Below are 24,920 nucleotides of genomic sequence, written 5' to 3' on the forward strand. Positions count from 1 at the left end.
AAAAAAAAAGTTTTAACTTTATAATTAATGTATAAGGGATGGGAATGATGGTGGGAAGATGATACAGAGAGCACTTTGTTTGCTGAACACTTTAACTCAATCAATAAACGTGAAGGAACCCGTGGTGCCGGCTGCTGCTTCCGGGCGGGGCTGCAGGAAAACGCCCACCAAAGGCAAAGGGAGACGCTTCGGCGTTTGGTTTTTCGTTGCGTGGACGCTGGGAACCACGCCGTGTGTTCCCTATACACAAACTTCATTTTTCTTCCGAGGGAGAAGGCATTTTCCTCTCGGGATCCCGTGGCCGTCTCTCGCCAGCTGCCGACCTCTGCTCTGCAATGTTAGGGCCACCGCCCCCTCTCCCTCCTTTTTTTGTTTTCCTCTCTGTCCGCAGACGGAGAGTCCGGTATTTTGACTCAGTGTAAATGGAACAAATCGGTTCTTTCGCTCAGATCCCGCCCCTTCAACAAATAAAGCCATCTTCCCCTCTCGCCTCCGCTGATGATTTTGAAACTAATGTCAACTCTGTCACCCTTATTTTATTTTTGCAAAGCCGCACCGCTTCGCCCACCCCGAACGGGCTGCAGGGACCTCATTCCCCGCGTGATCCCAAAGTTCGTACCGAAGGGAGCTCCCTATTCCCACTGTTGTGTCTGGATTTTATTTATTTTTCAGCTCAGAAACGTGACGGCTGCACTCCTGAGGCAATTTTACGAATGCGGCGTTTTCTCCAGTGATTTCAGGGAGCCCTTAACGGAGCATCCCGGGCCTCTGGCAGCCGCGCTGCCTCCCGCGCTTCGTGGGCACCGTCCCCCGCGGGGCCTCCCCGCTGCACTCCGCCGCACGGAGCGGCGCGCCCGGCAGGGGGCGCTATAATGCGGGAGCGCCCGGCCCCAGCGCCGGGGAGGGTCCGGCAGCTCCGCTCCGCTCCGCTCCGGGAGTTCATCTCCCGACGACCAGAACCGTGCAAACTCGTCTGCATTTGGTGATAAGCGTTGTGATAAAAGGTGTTCCGAAGCAAGTTTTCGGAGAGAATGCTACAAGTGGTGCTTGGAGCACAGATCTCTACTGACAGGAGAAAAACAGCTGAACTGGGAAGCAGATGCTCAGGAAACTTTTTTACCCTGTCCAACCACCCTGTTGCTGACCAGGTCTGAGCAAACACTGCTAGTGTTTGTGCTTGTAGCTCAGGTGGGGCATGACCCAACTTCATTAAGAGAAATATCGAACACACAGGGAACTCCAAGCAGTTCCCCTGGCTGGAAAGTATTCCAGTGCTAACAGGGAGATGCTTGGAGCTCTGGAGCAGATGATTTTCCTGCTCTGAGTCTGTTAGCCTCCTGCCAGCGAAACCTGTCCGTGTGTGTTATTACTCACAGCTGCTGGAGAAAGAAGTCAGCCTGAGATTCTCAGTCATTAAATTCATTTTAACAAGGCTTCTCACATTCTAAGGCAATGCTGAAAACAGAGTCTGAGGGGTCTTTCTCAGCATTGTCTAGGAAGTTATTGATAGTTCTTGCTTGAATGTCTCATCCAACTGATGTTCTGCAGATAGACGTCAATACAAAAACCAAAGAGGCTTGGCTGTATCACAGCTTTCCCAGCACACGGGTTGTGTACCGTCTATTCAGGCTCAAGTCACAGCCCACATGCAGAGACCTCTTAGAGTATGAGCAAGAGCAGCACCAAAGATCAAATTCTCGTATGGTGCTCCCTGGACCATTGTCCTGTCACCAGGCTGCGTGCCTGTCAGGAAGAAGCTTGGTGGTATCAGCACGGGGCTTTTGTTCAGACACATCCTTCGTGTGAATGTTCAGCAACTGGTGCCAAATGCCCCCCCCCATTTGAATGTCCTAACTCCATTACCCACATCCCTGACCCTGCATATTTTTGAACTAATTCCCACAAAACTCAATGTTAATACTAGCTATTAGGAAGAAATTCTTTACTGTGAGGGTGGTGAGGCGCTGGAACAGGTTGCCCAGCGAGGTGGTGGATGTCCCCTCCCTGGAAGCATTCAAGGCCAGGCTGGATGGGGCTGTGAGCAACGTGGTCTAGTGGGAGGTGTCCCTGCCTACAGCAGGGGGGTTGGCACTAGATGATCTTAAAGGTCAACCCAAACCATTCTATGATTCTGTGATTCTATGTTAAATCCAGGGGTTAAATACAGGCCTGTTTTGTGAGATGTGATTCAGACAGTAATTTCATCTTACCACTGTTCACCGTGTTTGTGACAGAATTAGACAGAAAGAGAAGGAAACTGCATCTATTTTGCCTTGTTCTGAGTACTCCAGCTTATATAGAACAAGAAATGTCAGGAGTTTATGTTCACTGAATAAATTGCATTAAAATCTTACAAACAAATAAGAGAAAAAACATACAAGTACAGATAGATGTGCTCCAAGTAACTGGGAGATAATTCAAAATATTTTGAAATATTTTCTCTCATTGCTTACACACTGCAGCTGATGAAATTATACAAGATTCATTGGAGACCAGTGTTCTACATTTCCTTCCCTTCCCCCCCCCCAAAAAAAAGTGTTATTCTGATTTTAGACAAGTTTTTAATTTTTTTCACGTATATTGTAAACCCTCTGTTTGAGGCTTCTTTCAGTCACTTGTCACTTTTCTGTTCTTACACTGCATGAGCAAAATGTTAAATGTTCTTACATACAAAACTTCATTTAAATAATTTCCTGAAGAATACACTGTGATGGCTGCTGCAGTGGCAAACATACTTACCCATTAACTTACGTATTACATATAGAAAATAGTTCTCAAATATTGACATATTTAACTTAAATTCTCATTTAAGTTTTACAATGTCTGGACGGTTCTTGAGATTCTGTCTCAAAGAGTAAGCAAGAAAGCATGGCTATTCTAGAGCCTTTCTTAAGAGCAGATAAAACATTTTTAATTATATTGGAAGATTTGCCAAATTCTGGGATTTATATCAAGGCACACATCAGAGTGGGCACTGAAGATGAAGGAAACAGGGAAGTAAACAAACATGTTTTTCTTACAAGGTGGGTTTACATGAACTATTTTCTTCTCTATCTGATGCACTTTTGTAAGGTTTCTGTTTGTTTCCTTCTGACCATCCTGTTCTGCACCACACAGTCACGTTACCTACACATCTCAGGGGACAGAATGATGGCTGTCACAGTGAAAATAACCCTGGCAGGAAGAGCTCTTTCTACTTGTCTGACACTGGCTGGCACAGATGTGGATTCGTCATACAGAAAAAGCTTCAAAGCAACGCTTGAGGCTATCAGAGCATTAGAAATCTAGAGCTGCTAAGACTATAGTGCCCATTTGGGAGAAATCCTCTGGGTACACCCTGTACCTATAGGAAAACACGAAGGGCACAGATCAACTCACGTCCAGGACCCAGGAGTCTGGGCATGCAGGTTCAGGCAATATGACAAACAACTGCCAACTCCAATATATGACTTACTAACTTAAACTCGGTATATGACAGATCTTCAGCTAGTTAAAACCAACATTCCACCCAAAGTGTTAGACTTCATTTAAAAAATATCAGTATCTTCTATATTTTCTTCTCTGCACTGTCACAAACCAGCGACATTTTACAGAAACAGTCAATGAGAGCTGACACTAAAACAAAGAACTGCAAGTTACAGAAATATTTATGAGATGATGATTGACACAATAAAGATTCACCCCTTTTATAAACTACTGCTTTTCCAGTACAAAAAAAAAAAAAAAAAAAAAAAAAAAAGAAGAAATCTAGCCTTACTTATTGCCTTACTTATTGCCCATTTCCTGTTTTAGTTTGGTTTACAACCACAGACACACGCTGGAAGAACCTGCCCTGCCCTGCTGAGCTCAGAGCTCAGGACTCTTTCCCATCTTTCCACCTTACCATAGGTAGGGTGACAAGCTTTATTTCTTCTGCATTGATCCCTGGAGACTGCATAGGGGAAGTAAGACACAGGAATGGAGCATTTTGGGGGGCTGCTGGTATGGCTTTGCAACTGGTTGTGTTGACATACAGTTGGTAATAGCAAACTGCACTGGCTATGACCTATGGAAGATTTTGGTAACATTTTAAGAATGCTGTTTGGGATTTAAAGCACCAGCAATGCACCTTGTAGTTAAGTGTTTGGATGAAATACTGTGTTTGCTTTGAGCATACCTGATCACACTTTCACTTGCCCCTTCTTCTTCAGGATTCAGGAAAATAAAGGCTCACGCCCACTTGGAATCCACATTGAATTTCAGCCCTCAGAACCGTGTGGCAAACTCTCCTCCTGGTGCTGTTAGCCTTCAAGTGATAAAAACACTATTACAGAAAATCAAAGATATCCAAAAGCAATTTCCAAACAAGCAGAATGGTGTATTATGTTTTGATATATCTTTTATAGTGTGTGAGAATAAGAGTGGATCCATAATGGCATTATAAATATAGCAAATTAATGGCGGATGCAATGCCAACACCTTGTCATTATGCAAATTGCAGTGTCGGCAGAAATGGTTATCCAACAATCCCTTGCAAAGTAACCAGATGCCTAATGCTGTTTCATTACATCTAAACTAATTAGTACCATATTTAAACAATTTTAATAATCTTTTTCCTTAACCCCTTGACAAAAGTGACTCCTGATGCTAATGTAAAAATGTAATGAGCACTTCATATAGTGCTCTTCATATAGGTTTTGCTCAGGGCACTAACAGGCAGATAAGCAAAGACAAGTCTACTGCTCTTGGAAAGAACAAGGCTGAGCTAAAAAAAAAAAAAAAAAAGTAAATTTCACGTATTATTGCTGGCATTTTAGGTCTGCTAGCCTGGGGAGGAATTTGTGCTGTAGCAGCTTAGGGCCAGGCATTGAAGTACCATCATCAGCAACAGCTGAGCTCGTAGGAAAGGTTCAGCAAGAGTACAATTTAATTCTCCACTTGATCTGTTTTGAAGGAGAGGAAGAGGAGAGAGGAGAGAAAGCACGAACTCAGAAACCTTAGTAATTATTAACTTTATCTCCTTTTCCTTCAGTAACGGCACCTGAAGCTAGAAGGGCAATAACCTCATCCCACAGATCACAATTTGTCCACCTGCTAGACAGACCCATCCACATATATTTTCTAGGGGATGTATTAAGTTTGGGGATCTCTAGCGTCAGTTTCAGCTGAAGGAGTCATCAGTGTTGCTGGATGGAGAGGGCCCAGGCTGTTCCTGATCGAGGCTGCTGCTCAAAGCACTTAGCTTACTGTGTTTTCCACGTTCTTCCTCAAGTCCTCCAACACCTACAGAGGATTTTCTACTAGAAAGGACCATCACCACATTCATTTAAGGATGCTCCTAGAGCTCTGAATGTAACAACAGGCTCTATTTTCTCCATTTAGCCACCTTTCTCTGTAGTCCTTGTTAGCAGCTGATATGGCACAGCTGCATGACCTTGGGTCTGACTGCCATGAAATCAGCTAAACTGGGAGAGATCTAAGAATGAACAGTTTGTCCAGAGAGGTGATGGAAGCACCATTCTCAGAGACACTCAAGGTCAGGCTGGACTAGGCTCTGGGTAACCTCATTTAGCTGTAGGTGTTCCTTTTCACTGTGGGGGAGTTGGACTAGGTGGCATTTAAAGGTCTCTTTCAACTCAAAAGATTCTGGGAGGTCTCCCCCCTTCAGATGTTTGTGGAGGAACTATGCTTTGGCAAAGCCCCTTGGCTGAGCTGTGGTGTAGGTGTGCTGTGCTTGGCCTTGTGCCTTACCCACTGTTCGTAATCCTGACTTTGCTTCAGACCTGCCTTTTATTTTGGTGCACTGTCAGGTAAGTGCTGGGTGTTGACTGGTTCTGGTTACTGTCACCAGATCTGGTTTCTTCATTTGGGTGCTGTGGGATTGTGCCCCTTATCAGGAAGGCACCTGCCCATTCCTGCCTTGTTGCCTTCTGCTTCTGGTTTACCTCTCCTTGATTCCCAGAACCTCTGTCCTATCTCATCTTTCTCAACTTCCCATTGACTGGACATTGCTGTGCACTGTCAGCACTGTAGTGTTTTCCTTGGGGCAGCACATGGTGCAGGGCTCCCTTTCAGGTTTCCAAACACATGATTTTTTTTCTTCCGGCAGCAGGGCATTATATAATTATATTCTTCAAATGTCTCAAAATGGATGCGGAAAAATTGCTTTCCAGTAGCTGTCAGAGTAATGCCCTTGTCACAAGGCCCTTAGGGCTGATCTTCTAGATGGTGACAACTATCACTATGAGCAAACTCTTGCCTGAATCTATGACATTCAGCAGTGTTTTTCATGGCAGGTGTCTGGGGAATGGGGATGAGGATCCAGCCCCAACCTGGGGACTGTAGTTAGTCTAGAAGGCTCTCGCGTATTTTTTTCCTTCTGGCTGGTCTCCTATGCAAGGCAAATTTCGCTCCATTGTGGTTGAGTTTCAGCTCCCTTAGGAGAATGAGTGATGGGAACTGTCTCCTGGATGCGTGCTCCAGCACCATAGCTTTCAAGTGTACAATTCCCACAGCCTCTTTAAAAACAAATAGTTTGTTAAGGTATGCATTTTGTTGTTGTGAAAATGCTCAACAGATTAAACCCTCTTGAGTGCTTTTATATATATTTCCTTTTCCCTTAGCCTTTCTAGGCTCAAACAAGAACTTTGGTCTAGATGTAAAGTCCAGTGACGCTCACAGCAGGTACAGACCTTAGAGTCCAACTGAAGCAGCTTTCTGACTGTGTTTCTAGGCTTAGGCACCTCGATATCTTCCAGGACAATTTGCAGCTGGTTCCTTTCTATGTTATCGGTGTTCAGATTATCCTGTAATGGCACGGTATTTTCCAGCATGGTGGTATCATTTCAAAAGGCATGGTTTTAATGACTCATTTTCATCACCTAAGCAGTGCCAAAACATCCAGATGTTCTTACCTTCTCTGATACATAACCTCTGAAAATGTATATATCATCTCTGTAATTCTGTGATGATCTCCATGATTACAACCATTAATTAATAGCACTCAATGAGCCACCAACAGTTGCATGAACATCCAGGTATTTGCATGGGTATGAAACACCACCAACTGACTATCTCTGCTGCTGAACTACTCTAATGCATGCTGAATTAGGCTTTTGTTTGATGGGCTCCTAAGACTCAGCATTTTTTGCTTCTGGCTAGCACCTCTTTATAATAAGGAACATCCTTATTGGCCACAATCACTGTTGCTTTAATTGGAACAATTTTTTTTAGTTTTCTTTTGTTTTCCTTAATGTCATCTTGAACGCACAGATGCCACCAACCTACAGATTGTTTTACACAATCAGTATGATGTATTGTCCATGCAGAACCAAATCCCGTGTTTTTCTTATTTAATACATTTTTAAGAGCACTTAAGGGTTACACTTTTCTAATAGAAATTTTCAGCCAAGCCTAAAGTAAGTTCAGACAATAAAACTGCAAGTTATCATTTAAGAGAGGAGTGTGGACCCATCATTTTCTATCAGCAATTTTAGAGGGATGTGCTCTTATTCTGCTCAAAACTTCATACCAAACTTGTCTTTGCCACTGTGCTTTCTATTAGAGGGCTTGACCCTTAATTCCAACCTTCATCAGCACCGAATTTATATGCACCACAGTTTCTTCCTTTTGAGTTTTTACTTGCCAGTTGCAATCATGCTCTAGTAAGAGTAAGTGTGGAGAAGTCCTTGTTTTCTATTCTTACTTCAGCACTGAAACATCACTCTTTATAAGAGGATGCCTTTGATGTATCAGTACAGCTCACTCCAACTCAGGGCTACCATGTCCTTCTAGGAACACAGAAAATTCAACCTGTATTACAGCTAAACAATGCAGATCAAGGACCAAATCATACAAGGTGTTTAGGTACCTGAAAATCAGATGCAGTATCTCCACTAAGTAGGAGTATGTTATGGTACAGTTGCATAGGCATTTGAGTGACAAAAATATACAGTAGAGATTGTGAATGGTATATATCCATAAAAGGATTTCTGTTTAATGAAATTGTGCTGGATCACTGGTGATAGATGTCTTTAATTCTTTTCTCCACCAGAGCCACAGATGAACCCAGAAAAAGGAGAAAGCTGATAAATGTTGCTGAATTATGCCTGACCAGTTGTAATGAGAATGTTTACAGAGGCAAAATATTTCAAAATCTGTTGTATGTATATTCCTAAAAGTGGAACTTGGCAAAACCTTTGAGAAAATGAGGTAATAATTAACACGGGAGGGGAAGCATATGTTTCTTCAAACACTATGGATAAAGGGAAGAACCTTACTGGTAAAAGGTCAGGCTAACATAGAGTTAGGGAGGATGTATGCTTAATGTGCACTGAATAGCCAATGGTCTGTCTTGCTTCAAGGCCAAAACATAAACAATTCATACCCAACTGGGTGTATATACATATATATCTTTGTCCCTACCTGATGAGCAAAGTTCTTGCATCAAAACAAGAATAAAGAAGTTTCAGTTGATAATTCTAGAACTTATGACTCTTAAGAAGCATCACAAAGGAGTACAATTTGCTTGGCACGTTATTTTCTCACAGCTTTAAACAATTCCCTTTTCTAATCTAGGTCATGGGGGATTTTTTATTTTACTGTAGACTCAAAATTGAAACTCCGTGAGGTGCAATGAAGTATGCCTACTGTTTGCCAGAAGTTTGCTTGCGCTGATACTTCATGTCAAAAGGTTAAGTGTCACTGTACAATAGAAATTTCTCCCCTTTTTTACAGAGATCAGTAAAAACATACCTTACAAATGAAGACCTTCAGTCTGTGCAGGCTCAAAAGTCTCTGGAACAGTAGAACAATAACTACCGTGGCTCTCATAAATATTAATATCTCCAAGATCAAGCACTTTGATTTGGACTGTTTTGTAGTATCAGTGTCCAGTGAGCTATACTGCATTCAAGTACATGAGCTCTATTGTTGCTTTTTCTTTGTCTTTATCTTTGCTAATAAATAAAATCAGTTGATTCAACTGATCTGGCAGTGAGTGGGGTCTGTCCTAGTCTATGCTTTCACCTGCAGCCTTCACTGTTAGTTAGATTGCTAGCAGACACAGCTTTGACTTCCCGTGCAATAAATAACTAAGAAATTCTTGCTTAAACAGCTGCTGGCTATGTATTATTTGTCATAGTGTAGAAGTATGCTTCTAAATACATGTTGGAGAGGAAAAAGTCTTCCAAACTGCAAAGATCTGGAAGATTAAATTATCATTGCTTGCGTTCTTAGCAGTACTTGTGCAAGTCAAGAGGTACGTGGCAGAGCTGTAAACTAGCTCTTGTCTGAGGTGGTCAAAAGCTGCACAGAGGATTTCATTTTAAATTCTTAGAGCATCTCTTGCTGCACAAGGAAATATCTCAAGCAGGTGAGTAACTAACCTGGTACTGTAGAGAATCCATTCTAATTTGTGTTCTGTGTTTTACTGAAGACTTCTACTTTCATTCTGAAATTGAGTTTCAAACACTATCTTCCTTGATACTCCCGATTTCCTTCATTGTTAAGGCTGTCTGAAAGCCCACAAGAGCAGAACTAGTCAGTGTTCACTCCATTCTACTTCTGAGGTGAAGAGAGCCAGCAAAGCAGTTATAAAGCAGTTATGAGAGATTGGGCTAAGCACTCTATCAATAACAAGCCACACAGATACCAACCATCTGGATCCAATGACTTAAACCTCCAGCATTAGAAGAATTCAGGTGTTTGTGTGTGTATTTAGGTCCCTACATGCACTTCTGGGATTGAGACTGATGTTACTTCAACTGATTTTTAACTGATTGAAGCCAGGCTGTTCACTTATGCAGTGTGTCACCTGAGTAATTTTCTTAAACCTCTTTGTAATGCAGCTTTTTTGGTATCACTTAAACTCCAGCACATTTTAAGTATCTCCACAACTTTTCATAACATACTTTCCAAACTCATTTCTGAAAGATAGTGGGAGACCATCTTGGGAAGACAAGGAGGAGACCAGGAACAACTTAATTTCAGCTTCTCCACAGGTGCCACAGCTACTGAGTTTGAATCAGTTTTTGAACCTGCTGAAATGAAACTTGATTCAATCAGTGTCTTCTGATCATGAATGGATTTGGCTTTTTCCAGTACATATGCAAGAAGCTTTCAGAGGTGCTGCAGGAGCTAGTGGGCTGCTTGATGTAGAAGTCTTTCTAGAATATCAGGCTGAGCAAATAGCCTGTGTGTTGTCACCTCAAGGGAAAATCAAATTGTTTCTAAGGCATCCTTCTGAAGGTATGAAAGTCCAGGCAAAGCACAATTGTGCTGGCAAACAATGTATAAATGATATTGGTCCCTTAGGAAGGCAAAAAAGCCCTGAACATTTTACTCAGAGTATGTACAAGTCACAAATTAAGTTCTATTTCAGGTAAATTTTCAATACTTATCATTAAGTGCATTAAGTCCATTATATACTACCACATCTTTGCCAAAATTCATGTTAATTGTAAAATAAATTAGAAGTTAAGAACATTTTAAAAAGTAATCCCAGTAAAAATGCACACAGCACAGTATTTTAAACACGGAGGCTCATGCTAAAGGCTTTCTGCAGTTGCACTCCTGTTAGTCTTCTTTGCATTTCGTTACATCTTAATTCAGTGCGTAGTTAAACTGGTTGGCAAACTTCTCATGCTTTCTTTGGTCCATCTGATTCATTGCTTTCACCACTCGTTTCACAGCACCTCTGAAAAAGGAATAAAAAATATATAAAGGCTGTTGTATTGATTCTATGCAATCTCAGATTATTTATAAATGCTGGGGGAAAAATGAACTAAGATTAATTGTTATCAGGCCTGTGAACACTGTACTGAGGTTGAACTCATTGTCCTGTTAACCAAATTAGCTGTAGCAATACCAATAGTTTTATTCAGCAATGATTTTGTTAACAGGAGTAAAAAAATCTAAAGTTTTTCAGTTTAATAGCTGTGTATTCTACCCTCTTAGTGCTATTTCTGATAGTCACACATAAACTTAACAGGATCAAAAAGCTAAATGAACACTTAGAAACACCAAATATAGCCTGCAAAATCTAGAATGTTTTCATAAGGGAAAGGCTTGATGTTCAATTATATCTCATTTGGCAACTTCCTTCCAGAAGTTCCTACAAATCAGTTTCATCGGCTGTATGAAGAGTTAGAACCTCTTACACCATCAGCCTCCTCACTGCTGAGCAACAATTGTTTTATCCGTGAGCACATGAGTTTAGGAAAACAGCAGAGAGACTGTCATACACAGAGATAAATTAACATTGCAGAGCTTTAGCTGGGAAGGCAGACAGAACGTATAGTTTCAGAGAGGTAAAAAAAAAAAGCAGATGAAAGGCAGCAACAGCAATCAAGAGAATGCTCTGTTGTATGCATCTGTCTCTGTAAAAACCTTTGAAATGTACACTGCACAGTTGACTAGAGGATGCCAAAGGTATTTTATTCTTCAATGGACTCCAGACTTCCAATTTTTATTAGTTACTTTGGGTGCTTCCAGCAGGAAAGCTCAAACAGCTGAGGCTGATACTTGCAGGTATGTCAAGACATCATACTGCCACTGTTTCTGGAAAAGGAAGTCATCTCCCACTGCTTCTCTGTAAAGATCTCAGTGTTCTGCTGCTCTGGAAAGTATGTCAGCTAAGGGCTTCACTCCATTCATTTCCAGTGTAAGGACGTGGCACTGATTGATGTCTCCGTTCATTTCTGCACTAGAAACACAGTCTGTTTCTCTCACCCAAAGTGGATGGTTTCAAGGCTGTTAGCCTCCACGTTGTCACAGTCTGCCTTTCTCTGCCACTTCTGCAGATGCTGCAGGGTGTCTGGCAGAATGAGAAAAAGGCATCCACCAGGTGATGCGATCCTTTTTGGGATCAGGCCTACACACTACTGCAGCTCTGCTCCCCTGGTTACCTCTAAGGCAAGCTGACTTTTGTTATAACTGTTTCCTTTAATGGCCTAATTTAAAAGCCATTTTGAAACATCTGAAAACAGAGGATACCCCTCAATAATGCTTCTAAATAGTAGGATTAAAGATTTTCTCAGCGGCAACTGTAATCAAAGCTAGCATTCTGAAAAAAAAAATATCTCGGAAGTGGGCTTATTTTAACAAAATTCTGCCAATAAAGTTAACAGAGTAAAGAAAATGCGGTCATCATTTTGCTCTTCAAATATTGCCTAATTGGTAGGAGAAAAGTGAGCCTTTAGCAGTGGAGAGTGGCCTCGACACTTTCATGTCATGTAGTTTTTACATTAGCACCACTGGATTGTGTGATACTGTAAATGAAATGAGATCCCACTTTGATGATCTCTGTGCAATTTCACTTAACTTTATTGGCAGACTAGAGCCTGGGTTTATCACCTATACATTTCAAGTAATTTGGGGTTGTTATAAGGAGCCAAGGTTATCATCTTGTTTAGTGCTGCAAAGCATGAAACTTATTAAAACATGACAGGTTTGATTCCCTGTACCTGGCCCTAACACACACTCAAAATCATTAGCACAGAGCAGAGTAAACCAAAACCAGCTTTTGAAATTTATTTCCTTAAAGTTGATATGAGTTTCATATTATTACAGCTGCATGGTTTTTGACTTTAAGATCAAGTAACATGAAAATGTCACAGAAAATGTGCTACTTTGTAATCAAAATCAACATGGACTTAGCTCTGTTATAACCATAGCATCATAAAAGGGAAATCTGAATTCCAACAAATATTATGTCTTGGATGCTGTTCAACTCATACAATATATTTAGTGAATAACCATTACTGATTTCATATTTTTGCCTTTTTGATTTGACAGCCTTCCACTATTCACTTTGCTTTGACTATTTCATTTTTAACATGTGAAACTTCAAGTAATTGCAGCTGCTTCCCATCTGATGAAGACCAGAGCATGCTCAGACAAGTTTATGCTGCAGCCAGACCTAACCCAGACTACATATAAGAAACAGCACAGGAGAGCACACATATGTTGCTACTAAATGTTCTAAAACCCATTCAGCTTGCAGAGGGGTTGTGGACTCCCACTTGTATTTGAGCCAGCATGCTTGCTTCAAGTTTTCTCATTGTGTGTCTACATAAGTCGTGGACACATCTTTCTCTGAAATGTTTAAATGCCAAAGAGCATCCATCAGGATAGCATAGGTGTATTTTCCAGAAGTAAATTCTATTTCAGAATGAAAAAAAAGTAATTTTATCTGAAGAGTCATAAAATTAAGCAAACACATTTCCACAAGGCCCATGTTTACTGCAATTAATAACTTAGTGGTCCCTAAATAACAGCGGCTTGAAGCCCTTCAGCAACATAGGTTCATGTTTTTACTACTCTGAGTTTGGAGGGTACAGAGTTAACTGAAAATGTCTTGAATTTTCATAGTGACTTGCCAGAACTTAAGCATCATATTCACAAACCTGTTGTGAGAGAGGAAGGCACCCTGCAAACCACTTTGTTGCCATGCCTGCAGTAGCAACCCTGTATTACTTGACTACTTTTCTATAATATTCTTCCTTCAGTGGAACCATGTTACTTCCAAACTACGTGGAGTTTCAAAACTCCATTTACCTTGAGCCAGTAAGTTGTGTGAATGTCAAGGGCAAACTGTTAGAACATTCAATCTATCCCTTGAACGGTTATCTCAGAGAAGCCAAGCTTTCTTGCAAATAAGTAGCTATCGGTTACATTTCTGAAAAGTAAAGGTAAGGGTGCATAAATAATCTTGTGTGCATTAGTGCCTAGCCTTCAATATGTGGAAGTTATGATTATTTTAGGTTCTTAACATTTCTGAGTATTTGCTGTTATTCATTCCAAGTATGCGCTGTCTGCACTAGTGCTGGGAGGAAAGGGAGAAGTATAGACACAGTGCTATCCTGTGAGCAACACTGTACCCGCAAGGATCTAAATATTTTTCTTGATTGTATTCTCAGTAAGGAGAAGAAAATGCATTGGCAGTATCTCTCTGAATAATATATACAAAGAATTGCTGTGTATATACTGTATTGGAAAGCACTGCACAGACTGAGCTACAGATTTAATGCACACGAGTGCAAGAGAATATATACAGGAGCAAAGAAGCCCAGGAAAGTTTGGTGAGGTCTCTGAAAAGCTTGAAGGCAACCACATGCAAAAAGCCAAGATTTCTGACACACGGTTTTATTACAGTTCTGCTCAGGACAGCCCATCTCAGGCTTTCAAGAGGAAAAAATCTTTGTTTTCACTTTATCTATGCTACTGCAGTGTGTCTGGTGTTGTAAGTTGCATCACTCTGAACACCTCATCTTCTTTCCACATCCAACACTTTCTGCACACATACAGTAGCATCTATCTGTTAATAAATGATCATCCAAAGTCGACACTACAGCAATTACAGGCTAAAAAATATGAAAATGATGATAAAAATAATAGGGAAATTTTGTAAATTGGCTGCAAATCATCCTCAAACAAATAACCTCGGTCATCAGTACCTGCTACTCTTCACTCTCCAGAAGCACAAAAGGCATTTGTGCTCTGCCACTGACAAAGGAAGTTGTTTATTGTGTAGAAACAAAAATACGGCTGAAACAAAGGGAAACAACAATTTAGCAGGCTTTAGAAAACACAAGTATCTTACTTATTGAAGACTATCTTCTCCAGCCGGGAACGAGAAGTGTTAGCCTGCTGCTTCAGGTCTGTCAGATTTGGGTATTTCTTCTTCCCTTTCTTTTTTCCTCCTTTCCCATTATTTTTAGAGGAACCAAGATCCACTCCTGTGGCTGCTTCGACTTCTCGCATGAATTCTGGATCTCGCCACTCTGTTTATAAGAAAAACCATGCACTTTGAAAATTCAAGCCTAAGCAGAATTTGCAGCCTTACCTAAGGTAAAGGTTCTTGTCACCCCTAGGCAAGGGCAGAGTCAGCGCACTGTAAGTTGCGTACATGAAGGGAGAGGAGGATAAAGCAGTTAGTCAAAACCATAGACCTTGATGAAAAAGCCCTGCCAGTCTGGGATCAGTATCTACAGTTACCTGCTGTAGATAAAACTGTTCTGTATGAAGACTTAAGCTTTTACAGCTGCACAATTTCAAGGAAAATATTCCATGTAGCAGAGCTGACATAAACACAGCAATCATTACTTAGGAATTGAACAAAGTGCCAACAGCGCAGCTGAGGAACTTATCTCCAGGAATAAACTCTGAAAAAAAGCTTAAAAATAAAAAATACAGAGTTTGTCAAATTTAGCGCAGAATAGAGGGTAACAGTAACGTAACATTTCTGCATTTAATTTTATTTGCTTCAAAATCTGTGACTGGCATCTGACATCTAGTAAGTAATCTTGAATAAGACATGACCTCGTTGCCATAAGCCCAATTTTGCATCTGAAAAGGATCATTCTTTCAAAGTATTCCACACTTGATCAGATTCATTATTTAAATCAGATTTTTTGACAATAGCCCAAAGTGAGCACCTTTCTTCAAAAACTTGTTTTACAGTTCTATAAAATCCTTAATACTTCAGAATCCAACCACGCTAAGTGAATTCTGATCATAGTAGTCACCACAGGAATAAGCATAAACAAATCAGACTACAAATATCTGGAAGCAGGTATCTTTCATCATTAGTACAGTGTCTTGCACACCGAAACAAGAAGAATGAAAGATAAAAGCAGCAGTAAGTGAAAGCGTGGCCAGAGGATCAGTCAATTTTTCTACCTGGAGGTATCTATGTAAAGTTCAGCAAATGGCACCACTTTATAAACATGTTGAGCATGTAGTTTGAGTATTATATTGTCCAAACAGCATGAAAGTCAAAATTCCTTATTTTAAGAGGCAGTCTTTGCCAGTCATTTGTCATATAGGTTCACATAAGTCAGCAGAAACTGTAGAAACTGTAACACCAAACTTCTCTCATTTAACATCTTTGGGAAAATGTACAGTTCTAAATGACAGTACAATTTCACTTATGTACAAAGCACGACAAATACTGGTAGCATTTCAAGAAGGCCAGAGGTACTTAAGAGCATGGTGTTTAGGAATACCAGAGCTATTTGCCAAGGAATGGTTAGATCAGATCTACTGGTATGATATGCAAAAGCAAAGAGATTAAAATCCAACAACCAAAAAAAAAAAAAAGCATGAGGAAAAAGGAGCTATGTAGGAACTGAGCAGGAGAATCACAGAGGGGGAAAATAGAACATGTATACTTGATAGATCATAAGACTTGAAGAGATGGGTTTCTTCGGTGGCCTTTTTTTTTTTTTTTTTAAACTGAATGAATACAGAACAGCACAATTCAGATACAGGAACGATTAATCCAAGATTAAGGAAAACTGTCTAAACAGTTTATCTCCCAGTAATAAGAAGGCGTCACAGTTTAGGAACCCGGTGAATGGAGCAATTGTTTAAACACAACGAAAAAACGCTGGCATCCAGTAGAGATGAAATGAGCATTTGAGTAAAATGAAGGAGCAATTTAAAAGCCTTTGAGAAAAATCAATAGAATGCCAGGGAAGAGCAGCCTTTTTGAGCATTGATGGGCCCCTAAAGCTCTTCATACATTGTTACTGAGTTTAGCAGCAGGGAAAAGAAAATTACACAGTTTGCAGGGGTAGGCGGGAATCAATACTGTAGTTAGTAAAGAGATGCTATTTCACATCTGACTGGCCAGCGGCCTGCCTTCACCGGCCTGTCCTGATACCTGTTTGTTAACAAGTCACTAAGGGCTGGAAAACCAGATACTCTGCAGGGTTGACACGAAAAATAGGCACTTAATTTGCTCCTGTGTGCGAACTATTGGAAGAGGATGAACACTACAGATTAGCAGGTCAGCGTAATCCCTCCTGATTCGTTGTTTGAGGGCCACAGAGCCCAAAGCACCGTTTTGTGGACATCAGTTAGAATTACAAAATTTGTACTAGTTTAAAAAATGATATATAGTATCAGCGATAGAGTTGTCAAAACGTAGTCATTATTACACAAACTGTGGCACTTTTATGAAATTGTTTTCCTCTTCAACCACCCAAGAATGAAAAGAACCTACTACCATCCAAAAGGAAAACGACACAGGAAGATTTTGGTAGAATTTAATTATGCAACTGATACTCCAACTTTAATGTTTGGCATTTTTCCAGCTGTCAGCACTAGGAAATGATGCTGTTAGTCATAAGGCCAAAGCGCTTACGGTGGATCTCCACTTGTGCATATTCCACAGCAGCAATGCTCAGACTTGAAGCAAAAAAACCCCAAACCAAACAAAAAAAAAAAACTCAAGGCAAAAATAACCCAACCCAAGCAACACTTCTCCCCCCCACTCCCAAAATCAGAAACCCAAACCAACCAACCAACAAAACCTTTCTAAAGGTTAACGAAAATTCTGAGGCACAAGAAAAAAAAAAGGAAGAAATAATAAGCAGTGGATAAAAGTATTTAGTGACATCTGGTATACATATGGCTTTAGAAACCTTTAAGGTTTTGTCCAATAAATTAAGTGCTGCAGCTTGCTCAGTATCTCCCCAGACAGACAGGATGGACCTTTGTGTGACATCTCAGCTTAACAATGGCACTCAATAATGCAGCATCGCAATGTCAACAGTGTTTTGGGACTAACATACACATCCTTGTGGGCCAGAGGTGAGAAGCCTCTAACAACACTGTGCTGACACTGTAATAAAAATAAGTGTTATGTCTAGCCTAGAGCAATGGCAATTCCACAGAATAAAAAAAGAAATCAATATTTTTCAGTGCAACTGATTTTTCTATCAGAGTATTAGTTTCCAGTTTCAAACTAGTCCCTCAAGAACACCTACTAGCTTAATTTGCTGGTTTTAATTTGTCATAACTAAGCAGGGAAATCTGTTTTTTAGCTAACTACCTACATCCCTGGCCTGGCTTCAATGTGACAGCCCATTTCCTGTGCTGTTGGTTGAAGGCCAGTTTAGAGCACTTCACTCTACCTGCACAAGGATGAAAACTGCTTGTGAACACAGCACTTCTTCACCCACGCAGACACCAAAAGGTGTTCAGTAACTGCTGCTTTTGTGTGGTGCTGGTAATGGCCAAGGACAGTCACAGGAAACAGGTTGGATCAGTTGTGTGTTTAAATGCACCTTAATTCAACACAGACCTTTTTTGGATAATAGATCAATTACTGTCCTTTGTGTTCTGAAGAGGATTTGTGGAAGGCTCAGTAGCATCATTAATACAATACATAATCGTGAAATAATTGCTCCTTAAGGAATAATGCTACAAAGTATTAAAATAAACCTTTAGGCTTTATCAATTAGAATGCAGATAATTCACCTAGAATAAATAGTTTAAAACAGCAAAAACTAAGGCCTGCTGGGGAATTATAGAATGATTTAGGTTGGTAGGGACCTTAAAGACGATCTAGTTTGAACACCTGTTGTAGACTGGTTGTCAGCCACCAGATCAGACTGCCCAGGGCCCCATCCAACCTGGCCTATAATGTCTCCAGGAATGGGGCATCCAGAGCTTCTCTGGGCTGTCTGTGCCAGGGCTTCACCACCCTCTGAGTACAGGATTTCTTCCTAACATCCAACCTAAATTTCTCCTCTTTCAGTTTAAAGCCATTCCCCCTTGTCCTATCACTATCAGACTGTGTAAAATGTGTGTCCCTCTCCTGCTTATAAACTCCCATCAAGTACTGGAAGACTGCAATGAGGTCTCCCTGGAGCCTTCGCTTCCCCAGGCTAAACAAGCCCCAGTCCCTCAGCCTTTCTTCATAAGATAAAGGGAAGGGCAAGAGTAAATAAAAGCTTTGGAAACAAATCTGTTCCCTCCAATTATACACCATGTCTTCCTGGATAGATCTCTCTCCCCAGCCTTCCTTTGTAGTCCATCAGCTTCCAGTTACTTCCTGGTTGCAGTCCTCCTGGGACTCTACAAAAACCTACCCTCTGTCTATTGCTAATGAGGTTTAGTTGTACTACTGGGGAAAAAAAAAAAGTCCCTTACTCTCCTTGGAAGTCTTCCTGCCTGCATATTCATTGCTTGCTGCTTTTCTCACTGCTTTCATTCCTTACCTAACAGTTCAGAGCTTTACCTCAGCTAAAAAATGGTAAAAAATAATCCCGGACAATGATGAGCTTTCCCTTCAGAGCATTCTATCTGAAAGCAGCAGCTAGGATACAAGGATCAAGCCATTAGTTTTGTTACCTATCCCCATTGCTTAAGTGAAAAATGAAGTACTGTACAGTAAACTGTAACTAATTAAATAGCACAGATCCTCTTGTTCCCTTCTTCAAGCCCATTCCAAATGTTGTATCTACTGTCAGACTCGTTAAAATGCCAATAAAGTTCTAGGTGAGGATTTCACTAATTCAGAGTACAGCATAACAAGGACAAGGATTCTTCTAAAACACAAGTAAATTCAAATGAAAAGACATAAAAACAAGTTCCTGAATTGTAATAACAAAAACACTCTGCCAATATTCACAGTGGTCCTAATAATATTATCATTACACTAGATTAATCACAACTCTTAGGGACCAGCATGGTTAGAGGACTTCTTTTCCTTAAGCGTGGCTTGTCTTTAATGTACATATTCTTTATGATAAATAATATGTCTGCCTGAGAAGCATTAGGAACATCCTGAAAATCACTGAAAATACAGAACAAATGCAAAGCTGACCTTATTCTATGTGTACATTCATTCATACTTATGAGACAAGTAAGAATCATTGCAAATGATCTGCAAATTAAAATCAACAGGGATTTACATGAGAGAACGTGGCTAGCAGCAAAACAGATACATGATACAGTTCTGTGTATCTTAACCTGTGTCTTCAGCAACAAAATGATCAGCTTTTCATCCATATATAAACACCTCCCTTGTCCAACTATGTTCGAGATGGTTGTCCAATTGTAAATACTGTAAATAATGTAATCTGAGGCAAAATATTTACAATATCTACAATTTATTTACATTTTATACTATATATATGCATTTGTAAAATACACATACTATGCATATTCTCAAAGCTTATCTTCACTTCTACCTAATATTTTGGTACTGGTTCCAGATGTCGTGTACATACAGACCTGGCTGAGTTGCTTGCTTCTCAAAGCGCATCTTTTCTTCTCTGGCTCTGTCCTCTGCATTAATAGGAATCCCACACTCATCTCGAGGAATTATCTTTCCATGGAAAGGGCACTTGAGAAAGAAAGAATGAAAGCTCCACAACTTCAGAATGAAATTACATGTTATTCAACACAGCATATACCCTGATATTGGAATCAAGTGGTAAAAATCTACGTCTTGTTATAAGGCATCAGGATCCCAGAAATATCATGTGTTGAATATATTCAGTATATCACAAAAATAATCTTTGTGATATGAATATTCGTTTTTAAGAGGCCAGGCAGTACATCCTACCACCTCTAGAACCAGGGTGCTCATGCTGCATCATATTTGCTGTTTATGCTATACCCTTATCCTGTAACAATCCCATTTAAAGTACTTTAATGCAACCAGATCCTTCAATCTCAGATAAAACAAGAAGAACAGGGATATTAGACAGTGGTACGTAAGTAAAGGATCTCTGCATAGTAGGACTCACAATTTGATGCTGTATAGGGTACAGCTTTCATAAAACTTAATTTGTAAGCAAAATTTCTTTGTCCCCCAAACAACCACGTTTCTAAAAATATTGTCAAATGTGCCCTAAATGAGGAAAACTTCTCAGCAACCAGCTTTCATTGCTTCACTGTCAGGTACTTAAATATAACAGTAATAAATATAATATAAATATTTAAAATGAATGCCAGAAATATGTGAGAGTTCTTTATACATGTGCAACTTCCTTACAGGAAGAATATTCCCATATGAGACAGATATCAACAGCAAACTCCTCCAAGTACAGCTTTCATTCAATCCCTTGAGCTCTATTTACAATGTATAATAAACCTTTATAGGCAGGCTTTAATGAGATCCTCTCCATATAGGATATAATTTCCATGTATCCTGGAAATTATGTTACTTGGTGCCTACCTTAATTCGATCTTGTCTTTCGCACAGACTTCCATCGGGCATTGGTGCTCGACATTTATGCTTCACTGGTTCAAACTTGCCAGCAAATGTTATATATCTGGTTTTTAACATTTCAGTTATTTCTTTATTTTCTACCTCTTCCTCTACTTCACTGGGTGCCCAAAATCGATGCTCAGAAGTAAACCTGGGAAAACAATGCAAAAATTATTTGTTTGTAGATAAAGCTGTGCCCCTACTGGCCAAGCGTGCTGAGCCATCTGGATCAAACATAAGCTCAGTTTGTGAGAAAGCACAGAGATGCCAGCATAATCCTGAAGTAAACTTACATGTAAAAGGAGGGGAAGCTTTATCAGAGAGTTAGAAAAAAGCCAGGAATCTGCTACTCTTTCTTAAGACTCTATTATGAAGATAATTTTCAAAATATCACCAAAGCCTGTCTAGTATTGATTTCTGTTTAACCTGCTCACCTATTGCCACTCTTAGCTCTGGCTGGTGATCTGCCATTCAGAGGCAGTCATTCAATATCCAGTTTCAGTGAATCACTTTGTAATTCTGCAGTTAAAACTCTTCATAACAAAATACTTCTATAGCGAAACACGCAAGATAGATCAGGGAGGAAACGGCTTGATCTTAAGTTGTCTCATCTTATTCCTGGCAGCTGCACTCCTGTAGCAGCAGAGAAGCAGAAGCTGAAATCAGAGCACGTTGTGACATGCTGAGACCCATCAGCTGAGCCTTACAGAGATCCCTTCTTCTAAGTTCAGTAGGCTGTTCTTCTGCACAGTGTTAGTAACACTGAGAAATTTATAGGGTGCTCCTCTAGGAAACTAAGCTAATTCACCGAGAATGTATTTCAAAATTTGAGGTCTTACCTGAATTTACAAACGTATACAGACAAATGTACTCCTTGTTATTGTACTATAAATACAATTAGTACCGTGTTAATAGATGTGGGGAATGGGAGAGAAGAGAAACAAGGACCTTGGAGACCTTGTAATATTTTAGAATTTTCTTAACAGTACTAATCAAATGAATTCATTCTAGTCACTCTAGGCTGACAAACAGGCAACCTCAGAGATCAACTACCTGACTCATTTTAGATGTCAGCCTCAGGATGCAATGACTGTACCTCTGACTGTACCTATTTCTCTCTTCTAATCAAGAAAAGAAATTAGGGAGACCATTTTAAGCTTACATACCTAACTTTAAAACATTTAAAGTTAAACAAAAATATTCCCGCTCCAAATTTAAGAAAATATGAAGTTAAAGAGAAAAATAAACAGATAAATTAAGCCTCAAAACCTTTTTTGGCCCACCTCCAGCCTCTACACATCCACTGCTTGTTACGAGCAACATGGAGATACCTGAATGGCAGGTGTCTTGACAAGGACTTAAAATACACTATGGACACCTTACAATCCCTTTCTTCCATACTACTCTTCCACCCCTCCCATCAGTCCCAGTCTGATTCAAGAGGGTTTTCTCCATCCACAGCCTCTCACTCATTAATATTTTGGGGTGTCATTACTACTCCTGGTGACTTCGCCTTCTGTAGGTGGCATACACATATATGTGAAAACTGGATTCATTGCAATGATCTCAATTCAGCAAAGTATACAAACCAACACTTAAAGACTTCAGTGGAGCTGAAGAGTTAGGGTGAATTTTATCTAAGCAAGTCTTCAGCAAATGATAAGTAACAAAAAGTTACACAAAAGAAACAAACTCATCTGAATCTAGCAATCCATAACAGATATAGCTGTTGCTTTTAATGCAATAGCTCACCATTTAAAATTATGTCATGAGATTAGAACTAGGTTAAAAAGAGACTAAGTAATTCTGAAGCCATTCTATGATTTCCCAAATCAGACAAAAAACATTCCATAAGGAGAATCCTTGTTAAAGAGATTCCTCCTGTCCAGCAATTTTGTCATCACACCTACCTCGCTGGTGCCAGAAAAATTTTAACCTGCCATCAAGTATGTATAACTTTATTAGAGGATAAAGGTAAAAGAGTAATAATGGGTGCTAGTTAGCATTAAGCACAGTAGTACAGCTGTGTCTCCACAATATTTCATGAAAAAAAAAGTTTTCAACCTGCAAAATACAGACTGAACAGAAAAGTTACAGGCATCTTTTAAATACATTAATACATTTGAATGATATGGAATTTCAGCTTCATAAATGCAACAAGATTGTAAAACACAGCAAATAAAAGAATAAGATTAATCTGCTTGCTCAGTTTTAATAAAGTCCTGAAAAGAAGGTGACTACTAGCTCTGCATTAATTATCTTCCAGGTACAAGGAGGGACTACCATTGAACATAGTTACGTGATAATGAAGAAGCAATTAACAGTTGTGTGCCAACCTTCCCAGTCAAGAGAAAATTCTATTTAATATTTTGACTTCCTCCTGCTACAATCTATATCCCAGCAATCAGAAGGAAATTATAATTATGTTTTGCTCTATAGAGCACTGATTAGTGTTTGGGAACTGGGCTTTAAAAAGACTGATTCCTACACAGACATTCATACATATTATTTATTACTACCATATAAAATATTTTCTCCCTACATTATTATTATCAATGGAGAAAAGAATAGTGGTGCTAAACCCCAAAGTTTTCTGATTTCCTATTGTTATAATTTAAGCAACGTTTTCAAAAGGCAGAACACGAGAACTTTGTTTGAAAAAAGAGAGATGAGTAGGAGAATAGAAGATCACCACCCCACTCACACTCAGAATGTTATTGATCTAAACAAATAACAGGTATAAAATTTCCATTAAAACCTCTATCTACACATTAGGAGGAATAATGTCAAGCCACAGTTAACTGGAATCTGAAATAAAGCCCAGCTATTGGAAACAATGCACTCTTTCCACAAATTCATATAAAATTTGCTACTAATGGGAAGCCTATCAAAAGCCTGGGTAAATATCCATTCTAAAGCAGTCTGATGCACTCAGAGATCCTCAAGCAAGTAGTAAGTGAGCTAATTCAAGTATCAGAAACAGGCAAGGGTGAGCTGTACCAGCTCATTTGCCCTCATCCTATGAGTATGCATCTCTAAGCGAAGGAAGAGGTAAATAGTCTGAAAGGCACATGCTTTCCAAAAACAGTTGGTTAAGCTAGCATAGCAGTCTCTATACAAAAGAAGACTCTTATTAAGAGATCTTAAACTAACTTGGTAAGCGTTGCAAGTGGAGACTGAAGTGGGAAAAAAGGTACAGCCCAAACTGTGGGTTACAGTAACCCATGGTTACATTTACCAGCTAAAGATAATTTGGAAAACCATCTTGATGATAGCACTTCTTACTATCAACATTTTAAAATGTTAATTTCTCATACATGCCATTGTGAAGTAAGTGTAGTGTTAAATAAGTGAAGGGGAAAGACCGTGGCACGTCAGATTTAAAAATTCAAATCCCAGAGACACTCCATTGTTGTCTACTGTCAGTGTGGCTTTTTCTAGCATCTCTGTAAAATAGAAAAGTTAAAGGAGTTGGTCAATGACTGTTTTACTTTTTCAATAAATACGTTTTACATCCAGGGGTCAATGGCATTGTGTGTGCAGGATTACTTGAATTATCTTTGGTTAGATTGGCATATCTGTAGTTATAGACCATAAGGTTCAGAAGTATGCCCTCTATTTTATTGAGAAGCATAAAAATAAAACAGTACAGCACAAGGCAGACAGGCAGTGAAATATGCTTTTGATTTCACTTATGACTTGAATAACTCATTTGCAATGTAAAATAAGGCCTTACTACCTTTTTGGCACTATCAAAGTCAAACGCTTCTTAAAGCCTTGCTGAAAATCTTAACCAGTTTATAGGCTGATTACACCTAACCAGACAGAAACCATACCTTAGAGTATCTGCTGAAGTACTATTATGTATCAAATTTCACTGGCTTTCTATAATTTAAATTATAGTCAGCACTTGATTATATAAAGTACAGGA

The 24,920-nt window shown here is 39.7% G+C and overlaps 2 protein-coding genes across 2 annotated transcripts in view; one reads left to right on the forward strand and one right to left on the reverse strand.

The window, feature by feature from the left end:
- The window catches only part of NKX1-1 (NK1 homeobox 1), a 6,043-nt gene extending 5,170 nt beyond the window's left edge, over nucleotides 1–873 (forward strand). The window contains exon 4 of the mRNA XM_021395519.1: nucleotides 673–873. Within this exon, the coding sequence (XP_021251194.1) occupies nucleotides 673–873 (201 nt within the window). The remainder of the gene's footprint in view (nucleotides 1–672) is intronic.
- Nucleotides 7,270–24,920, reverse strand: part of UVSSA (UV stimulated scaffold protein A) — a 51,916-nt gene continuing 34,265 nt past the window's right edge. The window contains exons 10-13 of the mRNA XM_021395326.1: nucleotides 20,957–21,140; nucleotides 20,008–20,119; nucleotides 14,582–14,762; nucleotides 7,270–10,675 (exon numbers count right to left, since the gene is read on the reverse strand). Of these exons, the coding sequence (XP_021251001.1) occupies nucleotides 10,582–10,675; nucleotides 14,582–14,762; nucleotides 20,008–20,119; nucleotides 20,957–21,140 (571 nt within the window). The 3' untranslated portion in view covers nucleotides 7,270–10,581. The remainder of the gene's footprint in view (nucleotides 10,676–14,581; nucleotides 14,763–20,007; nucleotides 20,120–20,956; nucleotides 21,141–24,920) is intronic.

This window comes from Numida meleagris, chromosome 4 (assembly GCF_002078875.1).
Source record: "Numida meleagris isolate 19003 breed g44 Domestic line chromosome 4, NumMel1.0, whole genome shotgun sequence".
Lineage (NCBI taxonomy): Eukaryota > Metazoa > Chordata > Aves > Galliformes > Numididae > Numida > Numida meleagris.